Source organism: Hemiscyllium ocellatum, chromosome 1 (assembly GCF_020745735.1).
Source record: "Hemiscyllium ocellatum isolate sHemOce1 chromosome 1, sHemOce1.pat.X.cur, whole genome shotgun sequence".
NCBI classification, from domain to species: domain Eukaryota; kingdom Metazoa; phylum Chordata; class Chondrichthyes; order Orectolobiformes; family Hemiscylliidae; genus Hemiscyllium; species Hemiscyllium ocellatum.
Window position 1 is genome coordinate 29309980 of NC_083401.1, and position 21418 is coordinate 29331397.

General features: G+C 40.7%; 1 protein-coding gene across 6 annotated transcripts in view; it reads left to right on the forward strand.

Moving 5' to 3' along the window:
* Positions 1–21418, forward strand: part of LOC132825897 (receptor-type tyrosine-protein phosphatase alpha-like) — a 298285-nt gene that overhangs the window by 142162 nt on the left and 134705 nt on the right. For all 6 annotated transcript variants that reach the window (XM_060841716.1, XM_060841555.1, XM_060841887.1 and 3 more), the window contains one exon: positions 2691–2764. In XM_060841716.1, the coding sequence (XP_060697699.1) occupies positions 2691–2764 (74 nt within the window). The remainder of the gene's footprint in view (positions 1–2690; positions 2765–21418) is intronic.

Below are 21418 nucleotides of genomic sequence, written 5' to 3' on the forward strand. Positions count from 1 at the left end.
ATCCACCATATGTCATAGGGCCAAGGAGCTAATCTCAGGACTGTGCTGCCAGAGTCCCCAGTTGCCCGTGTTACCTTCGAGGAAAGGGTGATACTTGGTGCATGAGTCCATTGTGGATCACAACTCATGATTTGGGGACCCCTATTATAATTGATTAGTATCATATTTCCATTCATTTCCCTTTGTATGAATTTTGAACTGATTTTTATTCCCCATTTCCTCTGATACCTTTTAATATCTAATTTCAGTGAGGTTTTATACCATTCACCTGCATTTAGTTAAATTTAAGGTAGATACTAAGTTGTTGGTCAGGAAACAATAGCTGTAAAAACTTTTTTTTGGTTTAGAAGGAGATGCCCAGTGATGTTCCCTATAGATAACTAGGTACTCAGAGAACTGGTTTTCCTAAGAAATATTAATGGGCTTAGATTTTGGTCTACAGATGCAATTTCAAAACTGAACATGCAGCATGGAAATGTTGTGAACTTTGAGCAGGATAGTGATAGACTTTGAAGACTGATTGGTGGATTAGGGAGACGAAATTTAGCATCGAGATGTGCAATGTGATAGTTTGTGATAGAGAAAAAAAATTAGGAAAGGCAATATATAATTAGGCATTCAGTTTCATGGTTTGAGTGGCAGCAGAGAGACCGGTGGCATATATACATAAATTGTTGAAGTTCACAAGGCAAGTTGAGGTAAACGATAATAAGACATACATTATATTAGACGTTTTGAATAGAGACATAGACTACAAAAGAAAGGATATGCTGAACTGTTATGAAACACTGGTTTGGCATGGAGTATTGTGTCTAGTTGTTTAAGATTGCATTAAAAATGGTGCAGGTACGCTTTGCAAATCGTTCCACAGATGTGAAGCTTCAGTTACGTTTATAAGTTAGCATTGATTTTCTTCGAGAAGAGAAAACTGAAAGGAGATTGGGCAGAACTATTCAAAATCACGAACTATTGCGACAGTAGTTAGAGAGAGCTAACCCATTGGCACAGGCTGAAGAATCCATGGACACAAATTTCAAGTAATTGCAAAAGCATGAAAAGAAACAGGATAATTTTTAATTTAATGCAATGAGTGGATAATATCTGGAATGCACAGCTAGGACTTCCAGTGGAGAGAGTTTTCAGTCATGGATTTGAAAAGGGAATCGGAGAAAAGAACGGTCATTTACGTGGTGGGAGTAAATAAAGTTTTCTTGCGAAGAATTGGCATGGGTCCTACAGGCTAAATAGTTTACTTCAGAATTGTAGCAGTTCTATTGTACTAAATGACAAAAAAAAATGCTGTATTGAAGTTGAGCATATCGAGCTTCTAGGCAATGGAGTCTGTGTCTGTTGCTTAGACAAGAATGTTAACATAGAGCTATTTTCAAAAATTGTCAATGATTGTTTATATTTTTCAAAACTGGAATGAGTCAACGAAGATATACCCTTGTCTTGCAAAAGCAAACAGAACCTGCCTCAAAAGTGAGTTATTACTTACTTCAAAATCAGAAATTGCTGGAAAAACTCAGCAGGTCTGGCAGCATCTGTGGAGAGAAAGCAGAGTTAAAATTCTGTTTCCAGTGACCTGGCCTCAGAACATCAGAAAAGGAATGGATAAAGGTAAATCTGGGAGAATGAATAGCTGCTAATAGGGACCATCAGTGGCTGGATAATAGGTTATTTGTGGTAGCAACCCAAGCAATGACAAGTCCTGGCATGTGACGGTTGGGGTAAGGACATGGAAGAAGATATGTTTCTTTGTCTGGCCAACTATTTTTGTTTTTCTCTCAGCTCCATCTCCACCTATCATTTACTCCTTCCTTCCTCCACCTTCAGCATATATCCCAACCTTTTCTTAGCTTCAGTCAGTTCTGAAGAACGGTCAATTAGTTATGTTCTCAAGAAACTTCAGTAGATTTTTGAGCATGTATTGCCTTTCGTAAATCCATGCTAGCTTTATTTCTATAAAGGTTTTCCAAATGTTCTTTCATTACATCTTTTGTAACAGAGTCTTAACATTTTCCCCACTATTGATACTAGGCTAATTAGACTGTAATTCTGTTTTTTTCTCTCTGCCTCCCCTCATCAATAGTGCGGTTACATTTGCCACACTCCAATCTGTGGGAAATGTTTGGAGTTTATAGAATAGCTGAATCCCTTTATCTTCCTAATTGTCTTTCTGTCCTTCTGAGCTCCATCTCCACCACTGCTTAATCCTTTACTGACCACCCCCACCCCACCAACCACTTTCTTCATTATATGTACTACCCTTTTCTCACTACCATCAATTCTGAAGGAGGGCCACAGGACCCGAAATAATAATTCCACTTTCACTGCACAAATGCTACCAGACCTGCTGAAGTTTCTCTGTTTGTTCTCTGCATTTTCTGCTTTTGTTTCAGATTTACAGCATCTGCAATTCTCTGGGGGTTTTTTTGTTATCTGCTCCATGTATTTCTTTTCAACTGTTGATTGCAACATCACTTTCATCAGAAAATTTCTAGATTTTGTTTGCAAATTTATCGAGCAGGAAATTACAAATATACGTTTGCCCCTTTCCCACATAGCAGAAGGCATTGAACCACTAGTGTTCTATTCCATGACTATTATAGAACAAATTATATTTGGAGAAAAAATTACAATGTGATGCGTTGTGTTAATTAGTAATTTTGTGGAATTCTTCTCTTCAGGTTTAAAAAGTACAAGCAGGCTGGAAGTCATTCTAATTCTTTCAGGTTATCCAATGGCAGAACAGATGATACAGGTAGGAAATAAATGCAATAGTGGTGCTAATGCAGAGTTCCAATTTGTAAAATTTGTCAAGTGACTTCATGGAAGTCATGATGTGGAGTTTGCTGGTGTTAAATTAGGGTGGACAAAGTCAGGATATAATCTAACAGGGGTGGCGCGGTGGCTCAATGGTTAACGCTGCTGCCTCACAGCACCAGGGACTCGGGTTCGATTCTTCCACACTATGTGGATTTTGCACATCCTCCAGGTGCTCTGGTTTCCTCCCACAATTCAAAAGATGTGCAGGTTAGGTGAATTGGCCATGCTAAATTGCCCATAATGTTCAGGAATATGTAGGTTAGGTGCATTAGTCAAGGGTAAATGTAGAGTAATGGAATAGGTCTGGGTGAGATAACCTTCAGAGGGTCGGTGTAGACTTGTTGGGTCAAAGGGCCTGTTTCCAAACTGTAGGGATTCTAAGGTTTATTTGAAAAATCATAAACTTTTGGAACTTTGCTCCTTCTTCAGGTGAAACTTCACTTGATGAGGGAACGGTGCTCCGAAAGCTTGTGATTTCAAATAAACTTGTTGTGTGTAACCTGGTGTCGTGTGATTTTTGACTTTGACTTAATGGAAGACCCTAAAAACTAATGTTATTTTTAGTTGCATATCACTGATGTTGCAATAATGATTCTTCAGTGTGTAATCTTATGCAGATCCTGATTGACAAGGGAGTGTGGTAATTTGGCGGAAAAGGAGAAAAGTGACGTGCAGGTTACAGTTGGATCAAATTAAATTGCTGAGCTGGCTTGATGGAGCAAACGGTTAACTCCTGCTTCTATTTATTATTATCTTAGAAAATGACACCAGCTTCGATGGTCAGTGTTGATGTGGTCTGGAATCTCTCAAAGTTGATCAGATATCATGGATATGGGTAATTCATGATAAATTTGAAGGGACAACTCGGGGAATAGTAGTCATATTTTAAGAAGTTTTAACAGAACATGTTGTGACTTTTTGTGTTATTCTGAATTGAACCATCACTCTGCTACTGTTCATGCCATGAGGTAAAGATTTTGGGTGTGTACAAGTCATGTCATTTTGTTATCTGTTATGGCTGTAAGTCAAATATTTGAGGATCGAATAATACAGCAGCACCTTATATTTGGATTACACATTTATGTAATAAATTATCCCAAATGTTTTACAGGAGAAACACAAAACAGAATATTCTATAAAGCAAAATTGGTGACATGAGGGTAGATGGCCAAAAGCTTGGTTATGGAGTATCTTAAAAGAAAAAAAGAGAGAAATGGAGAGTTAGGAGATTTAGAAGAAATTTTAGAGCTTAGGGCTGAGGCAGCCTAAGGTACAGCCATGATTGCCTGTTCAGTTAAAATCCCAACATGCTGAAGATTAGAAGACCTTAAGAAATAGGAACGGGAGTAGGCTGTTTGTTCCCTCAAGCTTGCTTTGCCATAATAGGATCGTGGCTGATTGGACACTCCTCATGCTGGCTTCCCTGATGTTTCTCTTTAGCCATTGATTTCCCCACTCATCAAGAATCTTGTTATCTCAGCCTTAAGTATACACAATGACTATGCCCCCAGAGCACACTGTGGCAAAGAGTTCCATAGACACTCAGTTTTATGGGAAGAAATTCCTTGCCACCTTAGTCTTAAGAAGTAGAAGGGCACAGATATTGCTGAAAGTTGTTGGGGCTGGAGGAAATAAAGATAAGGACATGGACATGATTTGGCCCTAGTCAACTGGGCAAAAGGACAAAGAACATAAGAACTAGGAGCAGGAGGAGGCCATTTGGCCCTTCAAGCCTGCTCTGCCATTCAATAAAATCATGGCTGATCTTTTCAAGGCATCAGCTCCACTTAACCACCCTCTCTCCATAACCCTTGATTCCTTTACTGTTCAAAACATTATCTATCTTAGCTTTAAAAGCATTTACTGAGGAAGCCTCAACTACTTTACTGGACTGGGAATTGCATAGATTCACAACCCTCTGGGTGAAGAAGTTCCTTCTCATTTCAGTGCTAAATCTGCTCCCTCTAATTGTGAGGCTATGCCTTGTCCTAGTTTTACATGCCAGTGGAAACATTCTCTCTACTTCTGTCTTAACTATTCCCCTCATAATTTTATGTTTCTATAAGATCTTCCCTCATGAGGGGGCATAATTTTAAGCTGATTGGACAAAGGTTTAGGGGAGGTAGATTTATTACACAGAAAGTGGTGAGTAGTGGAATGCACTCCTAGCAGTGATAGAAGAGTCAGATACATTAGGAACATTTAAGCACATGGATGAATAAAATGTAAGGTATGTAGGTTTGTTTGATCTCAGAGTAGGATAAAAGGTTGGTACAACATCAAGGGCCTGTACTATAAGATCTTCCCTCATTCTTCTAAATTCGAATGTATATAATCCCAATCTACTTGGTCTCTCCTCATAAGCGAATCCCCTCAACTCCGGAATCAACTTAATGAAGTCTCTCTCTCTCCCTTCTAATGCCAGAACAGACCAAAGCTATATGCAGTACTCCAGGTGTGGCCTCATCAACACCCCATACAGCTGCAATATAACCTCCCTGCTTTTAAACTCAATCACTTTGACAATGAAGGACAAAATTCCATTTGCCTTCCTAATGACCTGTTGCACCTGAAAACCAACCTTCTGTGATCATGCACAAGGACACCCAGGTCCCTCTGCACAGTAGCATGCTGCAATTTTTTTTTACCATTCAAGTAATAGACCTTTTTACTGATATTCCTATCAGAATGGATGACGTCACATTTATTAACATTGTACTCCATCTGCCAGACCTTTGCCCACTCATTTAAACTATCTATGTCCCTTTGCAAAGTTTCACAGTCCTCTGCACAGTTTGCTCTGCCACTCACCGTAGTGTCATCCACAAACTTTCACACACTACATGTGGTCCCTAACTCCAAATCATTGGTGTAAATTGTGAACAATTGTGGTCCTGGCACTGATTCATGAGGCACACCACTACTTGCTGATTGCCAATCAGAAAACCACTTATTTATCCCCACTGTTTGCTTCTTGTTAGTTAACCAATCCTCTATCCATGCTAATATATTGCTGATAACGCCTTGCATCTTTATCTTATTCAGCAGGCTTTTGTGCGGCACTTTGTCGAATGCCTTGTGGAAATCAAGATACACCACATCTACTAGGTACCCGTTGTCCACCGTGCCTGTAGTGTCTTCATAGAATTCCAGTTGACCTACTCTTCGTGAACCCATGCTGCGTCTGCCCAACAGGACAATTTCTATCTCGATGCCTTGCTATTTCTTCCTTGATAATAGACTCCAGCATCTTCCCCACTATAGAAGTTAAGCTAACTGGTCTATAATTCACCATCTTTTGTCTAACTTTTTTAAACAGTGGCATCACATTTGCTGTTTTTGATTTTTCTGGAACTATCCCAGAGTCCAGTCAATTTTGGAAAATTACCACAAATGCATTTGCTATTTCTTCTGCTATCTCTTTTAGTTCCCTAGGATGCATTCCATCAGTGCCAGGAGACTTGTTTACCCTTCACTCCATTAGCTTGCTCGACACTACCTCTTTTGTGATAATGATTGTTTCCAGGTTCTCGCATACCTTTGTCTCTTTGTCAATTACTGGCATGTTATTTGTGTCCTCTGCTGTGAAGATTGACACACAATACCTATTCGATGTCTTGGCTATTTCCTCATATCCTATTACTAGATACTCCCTACTATCCTCTGAAGGACCAAAGTTTAGAACATAGAATGGTACAGCACAGTACAGGCCCTTGATGTTGTACCAACCTTTTATCCTACTCTGAGATCAAACAAACCTACATACCTTACATTTTATTCATCCATGTGCTTAAATGTTCCTAATGTATCTGACTCTTCTATCACTGCTAGGAGTGCATTCCACTACTCACCACTTTCTGTGTAACAAATCTACCTCCCCTAAACCTTTGTCCAATCAGCTTAAAATTATGCCCCCTCGTGATAGCCATTTCTGAGAAAAAGTCTCTGGCTATTCACTCTATGCCTGTCATCATCTTGTACACCTCTGTCATGTCACCTCTCATCCGTCTTCACTGCAATGAGAAAACCCTAGCTCCCTCAATCTTCCTTTAGAAGACATGCCCTCCAGTCCAAGCAACAGCCTGGTAAATCTTTTCTGCACTCTCTTTAAAGCTTCTACATCCTGTATTGAGGTGACCAGAACTGAACACAATACTCCAAGTGTGGTCAAACCAGGGCTTTATAGAGCTGCAGCATAACTTCTTGACTCTTAAACTTAATCCCCCTACTAATGAAAGCTAACACACAATATGCCGCCTTAATCATATCAATGTGGTTGGCAACTTTGAGGGATCTATGGACGTGGACCCCAAGATCCCTCTAACCTCTACACTGCCAAGAATCTTACCTTTGACCCTGCAACCTGCATTCAAATTCGACCATCCACAATGATTTACTTTGCACTTTTCCAGACTGAACTCCATCTGCCACTTCTCAGCCCAGCTCTGCATCCTGTCAATGTCCCTATTGCAACCTACAACAGCCCTCCACACTATCCACAACTCCACCAATATTCATGCCATCCACAAATTTACTTAACCCACCCTTCCACTTTCTCATCCAAGTTATTTTATAAAAGTCACAAAGAGCAGAGGTCCCAGAAACGATCCCTGCGGAACACCACTGGTCACCAAGCTCCAGGCTGAATGCTTTCCATCTACTATCACCTTCTGTCTTCTATTGGCCAGCTAATTCTGTATCCAGGCAGCCAATTTCCCTGTATCCTATGCTTCCATACTTTCTGAACGAGCCTACCATGGGGAGATTTATCAAACGTCTTGCTAAAATCTGTATACACCACACCCACTGCTGTACATTTGCCCATGTGTTTTGCAACATCCTCAAAGAATTAAATAAAGCTTGTGAGGCATGACCTGCCCCCTTCAAAGCCATGCTAACTATCTTTTTCAAATAATTATAAATCTTGTCTCATAGAATCCTCTCCAACAATTTCCCACCAGCAATGTAAGATTGACTGGTCTGCAATTCCCAGGGTTATCCCTATTCCCTTTCTTGAACAAGGAAATAATGTTTGCCACCCTCCAATCATCTGGCACTACTCCAGTGAACAGTGAGGACACTAAAATCATCGCCAAAGGCGCAGCAATTGCTTCTCGTAGGAACCTTAGGTATATCCTCTCTGGCTTGGGAACTTACCTATCCTGTTTGTCAAAGTTTCCAGCATATCATCCTCCTTAACATCAACCTGTTCGAACATATTGCACTGCCCTGACAAGTGACAAGGTCCCTCTTAGCAGCGAATACAGAAGCAAAGTATTCATTAAAGACCTCCCCTACCTCCTCTGACTCCAGGCGCACAATCCTTCCAGTATCCCTGATCAGCTCTAGCCTCACTCTGGCCATTGTCTTATTCCTCACACAAGTGTAGAATGCTTTCGGGTTTTCCTTAATCCTACCCACTAAGGTTTTTTTTCTTGCCTCCTTCTCGCTCTCTTTCAGTTCCTTCCTGACTACCTTAGAGTCATAGTCATGTACAGCACGGAAACAGACCCTTCGGTCCAACTCGAACATGCCAACCAGATATCCCAACCCAATCTAGTCCCACCTGCCAGCACCTGGTCCATATACCTCCAAATGCTTTGTATCCATATACCCATCCAGATGCCTTCTAAATGTTGTAATTGTACCAGCCTCCACCGCTTCCTCTGGCAGCTCATTCCATACACGTACCACCATGTGTGTGAGAAAATTGCCTCTTAGATCTCTCTTATATCTTTCCCCTCTCACCCTAAACCTATGCCCTCTATTTCTGAACTCACCCATCCCAGGGAAAAGACTTTGTCTATTTATCCTATCCATGCCCCTCATGATTTATAAACCTCTATAAGGTCACCCCTCTGTGCTCCAGGCATGCCATACTGCAAAGGTCACTAGCAGGTTGGAGGATTGTGAAACTTTTACTAACGAAGCATTACTTAAAGTAAAAGGTAATAAAAAGAGCAAAGATTAATTATCTAAGGAAACTGTCACAAATACAGAAATGAATAGCAAAAGTTTCTATCAGTGCATAAAAAGGAAGAGAGCATCTGAAATGAGTATTGGTCCCTTTGAGGACGAGATCTGGGAGTTAATAATGGGGAGAAACAGAAATGGTAGAAACTAAATCAATATTTTGCTTTTGTTTATTCTGGACACTAAAATCATCCCAATAATAACAGGTATTTCAGAGGCTTATAGTAAAGGAGGAACTTAAAACAATTGCCATCACAAGAAGAAAAAGTATTAAGCAAGCTATTTTTATTAAAGGCAGACCAATCCCTAGAAGCTGATGGCCTACATCCTAGTGTCTTACAGGAAGTGGGAACAGAGATAGTGGATGTATTGAGTACAATATTCCAACATTTCTGGATTCTGGAAAGGTTTCAGTGGATTGGAAAAAATGCTAATGTCATGCCCTAATTCAAAAAAAGAGGAGAAAGACAGGAAGTAGGAAACGATAGACCAGTTAGGTTAATGTATGTTGTTGAGAAATTGTTGGAATCCATTATTAAGGAAGTTAATAATGAAATGTATGGAAAACCAAAAGAGAGTCTAATCAGTCAGCCTGTGATGCTGCCCGTAAAGCATTGGTGAGATCACATCTGAAGCACTGTAGAGTTTTTGGCTCTTTACTTGAAGGACGTAATTACGTTAGAGACAGGTCAGAGAAGGTTCATTAGATTAATTCCAGAGATGAAAGGTTTGTAAAAGGAGGGGAGATGGAGTAGTATAGGCCTATACTGGCTAGAGTTTAGAAGAATAAAAGATGATTTTTGAGGTACATGAGGGGATTGACAAATTAGATGTAGAGCATATGGTTCCCCTAGGATGGAAATCGTTGGGAGCTGGGGATTTGTCACTCTTTAATTCCATTAAATTCCTCGTGTATTTCTGTTAATTTTATTCAGTCCATGTCCCAATTCACTGTTCATTTCCTCTGAACTTCTGGCAAGCTATCATACTTTTCTACTCATAGTGGTGATGAAAAGTAATTCTTGTGGCTGATTCATGCTTTTCACTTTCAAACACTGCATTGAACTCAGTCATGTTACGATCACCAAATGATAAATGTTTACGCACTGTTAGGTTATTCATTAAATTCAGCTTGTTACTAAATGTAATATTGCTTGTCCCCTTGTTGCATCCAGGACATATTACTGTAGGAAGCTATCCTGGGCACACTCCAGAGATTCACTACATTTTTGACAGGTGCTTCTCTACCTCTCCTACTCTGTCAAGGTTAAAAGCCTCTATTGACACTACTTTGGTCTTGCCTAATTTCTGCAATCATGTAATCCAGCACTTTAGAACTATAATTAATGCAATTTTAGACGGTTTAATGTTTCTCAGTTCCACCCAAATGGTTTCCATTGCACGCTTTCCCTCATTATATTCCCCATCGCTATTGAAATAGTTTTGTTTCCAGTCACTAAGACTATTTCACCTCCCCTGCCATTTTCCCTATTCGTACTCTAAACCTTAAAACCTGATATATTTAGTTCCTTGTCCTGAACATCCTGCAACCTTGTCTCTGTAATGGGTACTGTAACAACTGAACAAATTCAAATTAGAGATTAAGTTTATTTTATTTATTCCTTATATACTGTGCATTTGTGTTTAGAATTTTCATTCAGGGCCATAAATCTAACCTTAATACGAATTCTTTATTCACCTGTTCATTATTTCTTTCTTCAAGTTTAATCAGTGCACGTATTATTGTTTTATTATTACTTGCCTGACAAACCAAACAAGTAATGCTGTTGTGAAGGAGAATTTCCTGAGGTGTGAATATGATGGTTATTTTAGAAGAGTACATTGAGGGAACAATGAGAAAATAGGTTAGTCTAGACTGGATCCTGTGTAATGAAAAAGAATTAATTAACAGTCTTGTTGTGCGGGGTTCTTTTAGGAATAGTGATTACTTGATAAGAATGCTCCATTAAGATGGAGGTGAGGAATGAGCTGCCAGAGAAGTGGTGGAGGTTGGTGCAATTGCAACATTTAAAAGGCATATGGATAGGTATATGAATAGGAAGGGTTTGGATTGGGTTGGCATATCTGGCCAGCATGGATGAGTTGGACTGCAGGGTCTGTTTGTGTGCTGTACCTCTCTATGACTCTAAGTAGTTAAACCTGAAACTGGGGTCTTGAATCTAAATAAAGGGAATAATGAGGGTAAAAGGAATAAATTGACACGGATGGATTAGGGAACCTTACTAAAGGAATTGATGTTAGATGGCCAGTGGTTGATATTTAAGGAAATGTGCATGAATGACAACAATTACTCATTCCTAAAATAAGCCAAAGAAGTGTTGATACTGGAAATCTGAAACAAAAACAGAAAATGCTAGAAAAATTAAGCAGGTCTGGCAACATCTGTGGAGAGAAAGCAGAATCACTGTTTCTGGTCCAGTGGCCTCCTCCAGAACTGATGGTAGCTAGGAAAACTGATGGTAGCTAAGCGATAGGTGGAGATGGAGCTTAGAGAAACAAAAATTATTCGGGAGATAAAGGGATCCATCCATTATATAAGCTGCAAGCATTTCCAAAGGTTGCAGTGTGGCAGGTGTAACCCCACTATTCAAAAAGGAATGGGGAGTAAAACAACAGGATTACAGTCCAGTTGCACAATGGCCTAGTGGTATTATTGCTAGAGTATTAATCCAGAGACCCAGATAATGTTCTGGGGATCTGGATTTGAATCCCTCCATTACAGATGGTGGAACTTGAATTTTAAAAAAATCTAGAATTAAGAATCTATTGATGACCATGAAATTATTGCCAATTGTCAGAAAAACCCATCTGGTTCCCTATTGTCCATCAAGGAAGGTAATCTGCCATCCTCACCTGGTATGACCTACATATGACTGCGAGCTCAGAGCAATGTGGGTTGAATCTCATTTGCCCTCTGAATTGGCCTTGCAAGCCATTCATTGTACCATTTGCCATAAACACTCAAAGAAATTAAATTGGATGGACCTAGGCACTGGAAAACGCAGCGGCAAAACAGCTTTGTCGACTCTGCACAGTCCTCCCAGCTAGCATATGGGGGTTAGTGCCAAAAATGAGAGAGCTGACACAGGCTAGTCAAGCAACAGCCCAAAATAATTATACTGTCAAAATCATACCTTACACTGCCATCCCCATCCCTTGATACGTCCTGTCCCACCAGTAAGAGTGAGCCAGCAGAGGTGGTGGCACAGTGGTATACAATCGAGAGGGAGTTGCCCTGGGAGTCCTCAACATTGACTCTGGACCCCATGAAGTCTCATGGCTTCAGGTTAAATATGGGCAAGGAAATCTCCTGCTGATTACCATGTACCATTCTCCCTCAACTGATGATTGGTACTCTTCCATATTGAACAACACTTGGAAGAAGCATTGAGAATGGCAAGGGCACAAAATGTACTCTGGGTGAGGGAGTACATGAGCAACAAGAGTGGCTCGGCAGCAGTACCACTGATCAAACTAGTTGGGTCCCAAACTAGTTATCTGCTCTAGTGGATCTGCGACAGGTGGTGAGCAAACCAACAAGAGGGAAATATATACTTGACATCATCCTTACCAATCTGCTAGCTGCAGATGCATTTGGCCATGACAACATCAATATGAGCGACCACCACACAGTCCTTGTGGAGATGAAGTCCTGCCTTCACATTGAGAATAACCTCCATTGTGTTGTGTGGCACTATCACAGTGCTAAATGGACAGATTCAAGACTGGACATCCATGAGGTGCTGTCCAACTTTGCAGCAGAATTGTACTCCAGCACAATCTGTAACCTCATGGTGCAGCATATTCCCCACTCAACCATTACCATCAAGCTGACTGATCCACCTTGATTCAATGGAGAGTGCAAAAGGGCAAATCAGAAGCAGCACCAGACATATCTGAAGATGAGGTGTCAACCTGGTGAAGCCACCAAACAGGACTTGCATGCTAAACTGCATAAGCAACAAGTATAGATAGAGCAAAGTGATCCAATGGATCAGATCGAAGCTCTGCAGTCTGCCGCCACCAGTCATAAATGGTAATGGACTTTTAAACAACTTACTGGAGGAGGAGGCTCCACAAATATTCCTATCTTCAATGATGGCAGAGCCTAGCTCATCAGTGCAAAAGATAAGACTGAACCTTTCACAGCCATAATTGCCAAGTGGATGATTCAGCTTGGCCTTCTCCAGTGGTCCCCAGTATTGCAGGTACTAGCCAATTCAATTCACTATGTGATATCAAGAAGCAATTGGAGACACTGCAAAGGCTATGCACTCCAACAACATTCTAGCAATAGTACTGAAGATTTGTGCTCCTTACAACACAGGCAATTTTCCACATTGTCAGGAAGATGTCAAAGTGTGTCCTGTATACAAAAATCAGGATAAGTTCCAACCTGGCCAATTACTGCCCCATCAGTCTATTGTTGATCATCAGTAAAGTGATGGAAGATGTCATCAGCAGAGCTGTCAAGCAGCACCTGCTCAGTGACACCCAGTTTGGGTTTCACCCAATCAGCTCCTGAGCACATTACAACCTTAGTTCAAACATGGACAAAAAAGCTGAAATCCAGAGGTGAGGTAAGAGTGACAGCCCTTGACATTAAGGCTACATTCAACCGAGTGTGACATCAAAGAGCCCTGGCAAAACTGGAATCAATGAGAATCCAGGGGCAAACTCTCCCTTGGTTAGAGTCATATCTGACAAATAGGAGGATGGTGGTGGTTATTGGAGGTCAGTTATCTCAGTTCCACGACATCTCTGCAGGAGTTCCTCAGGGTAGTGAACTAGGCCCAACCACCTTCAGCTGCTTTGTGATTGACCTTCCATCTGTCGTAAGGACGTAACTCCTCAGATACTGAAGCAGGCAATGTCCAAATGCAAAAGGATCTGGACAATATCCAGTCTTGCGCTGACAAGTGGCAAGTAACATTCGCAGCACACAAATGCCAGGCTATGACCATCAAAAATAAGAAATGATCTATCAAATACCTTTTGATGTTTAATAGTGTTACTGTCACTGAATCCCTCACTATCAATATCTTGGGGGTTATTATTGACCATAAATGCACTGGACTCACCACATAAACAGTGGGGGAAAGCAAGCAGGTCAGAGGCTATGAATACTGTAACGCACCTTCTGACTCTTGAAAGTCTGTCCTCCATCTGTATGGCAGAAATCAGGAGTATGATGGAATCCTTCCCACTTGCCTGGATGAGTCCAGTTCCCAACAAGACTCAAGAAGCTTGACACGAGTCAGGACAAAAGCAGCCCCATTGTTGGCACTACGTCCAGCAGCATCCACTCCATCCACCACCGACAGACTGTGGCAGCAGTGTATACTCTTCACAAGGTACACTGCAGAAATTCACCAAAGATCCTCAGACAGCACCTTCTTTACCCACAACCATTTGCATCTAGAAGGACAAGGGCAGCAGATATGTGGGAACACCACCTGCAATTTGTCCTCCAATCCATTCTCAATCCTGATTTAGAAATATATCTCTGTTCCTTCACTTTCATTGGGTCAAAGTCCTGGAGTTCCCTCCCTAACGGAATTGTGGGTCAACCCAGAGCAAGTGGACTGCAGTGTTCAAGAAGGCAGCTCACCGCCAGCTTCTCAAAGACAACTAAAGATCGCCAATGCTGGTCATCCAGCGATGCCACATCCCATAAATGAATAAATTTTAAAAAGTTAGCCTAATGTCAATAAAGGGGAAAATTCTAAGAGTCTGTTATAAAAAATGTGATAACAGAACATTTGGAAAGCATTTTAAGAAATAAAGCCAACATGGATTTATAAAAGGCAATGCATGCTCAACTGAAGTTTCTAGAGAATGTAACTAGTCGAATAGGTAAGGAAGAACCAATTGATGTGGTGCAATAGACTTTCAGAAGGCTTTTAATAAGATCCATTCTAAAATTTTAGTTGGATAAGTTAAGAGAGACAGGATGGGGTAATGCTAGCACTGATAATGCTACCATTGTTGTGGTTCTGTTTGCCGAGCTGGGAATTTGTGTTGCAGACGTTTCATCCTCTGTCTAGGTGACATCCTCAGTTCTTGGGAGCCTCCTGTGAAGCACTTCTGTGATGTTTCCTCCGGCATTTATAGTGGATGAAGTGATGGAGGCTGGTATAATTACATCATTTAAAAAGCATCTGGATGGGTGTATGAATAGGAAGGGTTTAGAGGGTCATGGGCCAAGTGCTGACAAATAGGACTAGATTGGGTTGGGATATCTGGTGAACGTGAAGGAGTTGGACCGAAGGGTCTGTTTACATGCTGTACATCTCTATGACTCCAAAAGGAAATAATTTGCCCCAGCTTGCAGCTCTCAGTGCAATATCTCAGACTTTTCCCGATGATAAAAGTCAACCTTGTTTACTTTATTGTTTGAGTTACAAAATGGTTTTTTGAATGTTGAGTTTGTTGATTTAAGAACTCAACATGCAATTTTACACTGTACAGTAGTTGACTGTACTCAAAATATGTGAACTGTGTAGTTTTGTTTTCGAACATTTTTGTGTTCACTTCGGTTTCAGTTGAGACTACTTGCTCATCTCTAAATTTAATGTTATGTTCTTATTCTGTTGCTTATTATCATTCCCTGACAGACTGTACCCTTCTTTCTAATCAACATTTCTGAACTGGAGCTTGCATTTTGATACTGACCAGTCAACTTATTCAACTTAATCAACTATTTTTAGCATGACGTGTAGATATTTGTGCTCTTTCCTATCTTGGCTGTTGTAATTTTGGAGACACTGCTGCTTAGAGATAACATTTTTGCAGCCAAACTATAATATATAATTGTACATGTGTCGCTGACTGAGCCAGGATATATTGTCCATGGGTTGCTACAACTATATCAGAGGGCAGTTAAGAGTCAGCCACATTGACTGCAGACCCTCAGCATATTCTGGCCACACCAGCTAAAGATGGCAGATGTGCTTCCCAAAAGACATTTGTAAAACAGATGTATTTTTCTGACAATTGACATTGCTTCCACAGTAACCATTAGGCTAGCTTTAAATTCCAGATATTTATTAAATACAAAATACGAAATCTGACATGGTGGGGGATTCAAATCCATATCTGTGGCGCATTAACCCAGAGCTCTAGAATACTGGTCCAGTGACAGTATCACTATCCTGAAACCTCCTGATGGCATGATAAATATGTGCACGAGCAGTTTTTGAAAGGAACTCTAATGTAGTGAATAACTGGTAGTAAACTGAAAAATGGTTATTCCTGCTTTCTAATCATGGTTATGCTGAATTTTAACAACGCCTTTTCCTTTAATCTGTCAATGAGTTTGTACAGGTAGTCCCCAATTTATAAACGTTCGATGTTTATACTTACAAAGTGGATCCCATTCAGAAATGTATTAATATTATAAAGATCCCACATGCAAACATTTGCTCATACTTACAAATAGCTATTTTACATTGCACTTTGTGCTCCAGCTTGTATACAGATCAACTAACAACATACTCAATAATGAAACCCATTAGTAATCTGCGCTTTGTTTAATAGTTTAACAACACCTTTCTGATATTTTAACTTGTTAATATTTTGAAACACATTTAAAGTAACTGCGCAGTATAATGTGCAAAATTGTTAGGATAGTGAAGCAATAAATGAGATCTGTATAAAATTCTGAAATTGAAGGTAGAACAAACCAACAATTTTTTGACCTTTTGGCTCTGAACTAAAACAGAATTGTGCAGAAGTGCAAGACTGAATTTTCTCAAGTTGGCCAGGTGCTAATTCAGGGAAATTTCATAAGAGATTTCTTCCATGAGCTCCTGTGAGTGTCCTCGTGCACACAATTCCGAGCTGCTCATTTCAATGGTTACACATCATGGCCCTGCTAACTCTTCCACCTATCCCACCTCCATCGCCCCTCCCCCAAGTCCCTCCTCCCTACCTTTTATCTTAGCCTGCTTGGCTACTCTCTCTCATTCCTGATGAAGGGCTTATGCTCGAAACGTCGAATTCTCTATTCCTGAGATGCTGCCTGGCCTGCTGTGCTTTGACCAGCAACACATTTTCAGCTGTGATCTCCAGCATCTGCAGACCTCATTTTTTACCCTGCTATCATGCAGTCTTGATTTGATTTATTGTTGTCACATGGACCTAAGTACAATATCAGGAATGTCTGGCATTCTAGTCCTGAATGCCTTCTGTAAAGACAGTCGCGCACGAGTTCATATGCTGTAAGCCAGGAACTGCTCTTACAGTCTGTTGCAATGCATTTGGAAGAGCTATGTCTGAGAGAGGCAAATTTGCACTCTGCTGCTGCACCTGATGGCACTCGTGGTAGAGAGATGAGGGGGACCTTCCTATTTCCCCTAACTGTCAGAGAAGATAACGGCACCAATCCTGCCAGCTTATTCTGAAGTAGTCACTCGAATTAGTGTGGAATCCGCAATCTGGACAAATATACAGAAATGCTACACGAAGGTAATTCACAAGGTCCACAAGGGTAAGTAAATACAACCATCTCCTCTGCTATGTCATTTTTGCATTGACTCTGCTGCTACACGCAACTTATTCCAAGGCTACAGGTCTGCCACTCCTTGTTGATTGCATCATTTTCCCTCAGTGGTTCCATTCATCCTATCACCCCTTCGTCTACTAAGCCGTCCTGCCCTGCACACTTTCGAGATACTCATTTGGGATATACCATCATCATTTCTGCACCAATGTTAACAGCTGTACCACCCATTTTCATCTCATTCAATCTGTCCCTGCATGCAAGAACAGCCAAAAATAGGCCTGAACGACTAAGAGATATGACAGGTAGTTGATATTCATCTATTCACACTATGCAAAGGGAAGATACTTCAACTTTTGAGAGAAAATTGAGACTGCTCATGTCGGAATACCAAAAATGTCGGTCTTGGCATTCAATTTAGATTCATTACATTATGCTGCATTGCTTTCCTATTATTACCACTGTGAATGTATTCTTCTGAAAAATTATTGTACAGACTCTGACCCTCCTTTAGTGCCATGTGACTTAACTACATTGTCTGGAAAGGTCATTCCTTCCCTCATGCCCATCTTGACATAACATGATGTTATTGTTGAATGTGGGAGCATTTGGTGTTGTGACCTTTCTTGAACAACAGGAAAAGCATGAAAGGAAAGCAAAAACAATTTCATTTGATTTTCAAGCTCAGCAGAGACTCCTTATCTTTGGAACAACAGTTTTCAGAATGAGTGAATGATGTCTTCACCCACTTCAGATTTATTGAAAGTGGGTGCTTTTTAAGTTCTGTCTGGCTTGTTGAGCCTGATGCTGTTCCAGTCCATGATGAAGATCATGATCCTCATGTTCAGTCTTCATCCTGGAATACTTCTGCCACTCTCCCAGCTCTTCAGCGTCCATCACATCTCCCCTGTACCTGATTTAATAGAGCAGAGCACTTCATGGTGGGACATGCAGCATGTTTAGACTACTATTGCAAAGCATTTATAAATTAATCCAGCCATTGGAACCTTATTTTCAAGAGGCATCTTGTAATGTTGCTGGGACTGTAGGGTTTAAGCTAAAGGGAGAGGCTGAATAGGCTAGACCTTCTTTTTTTATCCCTGGCACATTGGAGACTGAGTGGTGACCTTATGGAGATCTATGGAATCATGAAGGGCATGGAAAGTGTGAATAGCCAAAGTCTTTTACCTAGGATTGGAGCATCCAAAACTAGAGAACATGAATTTAAGGTGAAAATAGAAACATTTTAAAAAGGACCTCAGGAGTAACTTTTTCATAGAGTGCTGCGTGAATAGAACAAGCTACCTGAGGAAGTTGTGGAGGCATGTGCAATTACAACATTTAAAAGGCTTCTGAATAGGTACCTGAATAGGAAGGGTTTAGTGGGATGTGGGCCAAATGCTAGTATATAGGTCAGATTGGGTAAAACTGATTGGCACAGATGAGTTGGACTGTGTCTGTTTCCTTACTGTATGACTCTGCTCTGCAATTACCCTGAAAGAAGAATGGGCTGCATTGTATTAACACTCTCTCTCTCAATCATTCAATTGTGTAATTGAAGCATCAGCTGTGGTTGGAGGGAGTAATCCTTATCTTCGAACAGCTATTGTTGTAAGCAGTGTGGCCCTTGAAATGAAGCAAATATATGAGTGTTATCAAAGGTACAGTCATCATGACACCTTCCAGGGTATCTGGTGCAATGCCTAAGACACCACTACCTGCACGTTCCCCTCCAAGCCATTCATCATCCTGAAATGGAAATATATCACTGCTCCTTCACTGTCACTGGATCAAATCCTGGAATTCTTTCCCGAAGGGCATTGTGTGTCAACCCACACATGGACTGCACCATTTCTCAAGGGCAACTAGGGATGGGCAATTCAAAAAAAATTGGCCAGTCAGTGATGCCCACGTCCCACAGCTGAATAAGTCATTCAGTCCCTCTGCCACTGATGATCAGTAGCAGCTGACAAGGTGCATTTAAAAACTTCAAGGCTTCTTAGCATCTTCCACACCCAAGACCACGCATCTAAAAGCGCAAGGCAGATATTTGAGAACACCCCCATCAACAAATACCCTTCCAAGCCACTCACCATCCAGTTTTGGAAATATATTAGTGTTGTTGGGTATATTCCTGGAATATCTTTGCTTGTGACTTTGTGGATGTGCCTACGACAAGTGAATTGCAGTGGTTCCAGAAGTCAGCCCTCCTTCACTTCAAGGGAAACGAGGGATGGGCAATTAATGCAGGTCCAGCCAGTGATGCCATGCTCCATGAGTGAATTTTAAAATAAAGTGTAGTTGTATTACTGAGACCTTGTGTCCCCCCACCAATATCCATCAAGGAATACAACATTTCATTTAAGACCATGTTCTGATGTAATTTATTCTGAAAGAAAGCAGCCCCACACCTTGGTATGTGTTTGGAAATTGTCAACCACAGGTAACACTTTAAAGATCCTCTGTGATAACTTCTTCACAGAGAATAATGACATGGTCAGGCTTGCTTGTGTCCAGAATTTCTAATCTACATAGTTAATCAATGCATCAGGTGTGCATGCAGAATTTGTGTTTGCAGCTGTCTTGAATCTCATACCTTAGTGTGCCTAATTAAATTAATTGTACCTTTGCTCACAAGTGGAGTCTGTATCCCTATGCAGAACAAAACAAATTTACTTCGGGGAGGCAATAGTAATATGGACCTGGATTTGAACTGTGCAGTGATTTAATTACAGGTCTTTTTTTTGATGGGAGAAATTGAAATTCAAAAATTCTGTAATTAGAAGTCTAATGATAATCATGAAATGATTCTTGATTATCAAAAAAAATTCATTTCCTAATGTCCTTTCGAGAAGGAAATCTGTCTTCTTTACCTGGTCTAACCTATATGTGACTTCAGACCCACAGCAATTACTCAGCTCTTAATTGCCCATTGAAGCAGATTAGCAAACCGCTCGGTTTTATAAAACCATTTGGAAGTCTCAAAACAAAATAAAACTAGACCCCTTGCAAAGCCTTCCTTCCTCTCATCTGCGGGCATATGCCAAGATTAGGAGAACAGCAAGCTGACATGGTCTTATTCATGGATTCATATCTTACAGACCATACTCCAAGCAACAACATCATCATTCCTGTCCTCCTACCAGCAGGTCAGATGCAGCAGAGGTGACAGCACAGTGGTTTATAGTCGAGAGAGTTGTCCTCAACATTGACCCTGGATCCGGTGATGTCTCATGACATCAGTTAAAACATTAAAAAGGAAGCCTCCTGCAGATATCCCACCAAAATGCCAGTTGATGAATCAAATCTTTTCCCACATTTAAAATCACTTGGATGGATGTAGAATGTAAATTGGCTGGGGGATTTCAATGTCCAATTACAAGTAGCTCAGCAGCACCATGACTGATCAAACTGGCCCAGCACTAATTCACATAACTGTTAAATTGAGTCTTTGGAAAGTGGTAAAGGAACCAAAAGGAGGGTAAAGCATATTCAAATGTATGGCTGCAGATGCATGTGCTTCTGTCAATAACAGTAAGAGTGAGCACCAGACCGTCCTTAATAGAGCCAAAATCTGATCTTCACATGGGAAATAACCTCAATTGTATGGCACTATCATCATGCTTAATGGATTAGATTTCGAACAGATCTACAACCTAAGACTAAGCATACATGCAGCGCTGTGGTCTATCAGTCCAACACTTCCTGAAAGCTTAGTTCAAGAAATGCAGCAGAGACATCAATACCTGGGGGGGGATCTTATAGAAGTTTATAAAATCATGAGGGCGCAGATAGGGTGAATAACCAAGGTTTTTCCCCAGGGTAATGGAGTCCAAAACTAGAGGACATAGATTTAAAAGAGACCTAAGGGACAACATTTTCACACAGGGTGATACATGTATATTGACTGAGGGTGTGGTGGAGGCTGATACATTTAGAGCCTTTTAAAAGTACCTGGATGGGTCTGTGAATTGGAAGGGTTTTGAAATTTTGTGGGCCAAATGCTAGCAAATGGAACTAGATTAATGTACGATATCTGGTCAGCATGAACAAGAAAGGTCTGTTTCCATGCTGTACTTTCTGTATGACACT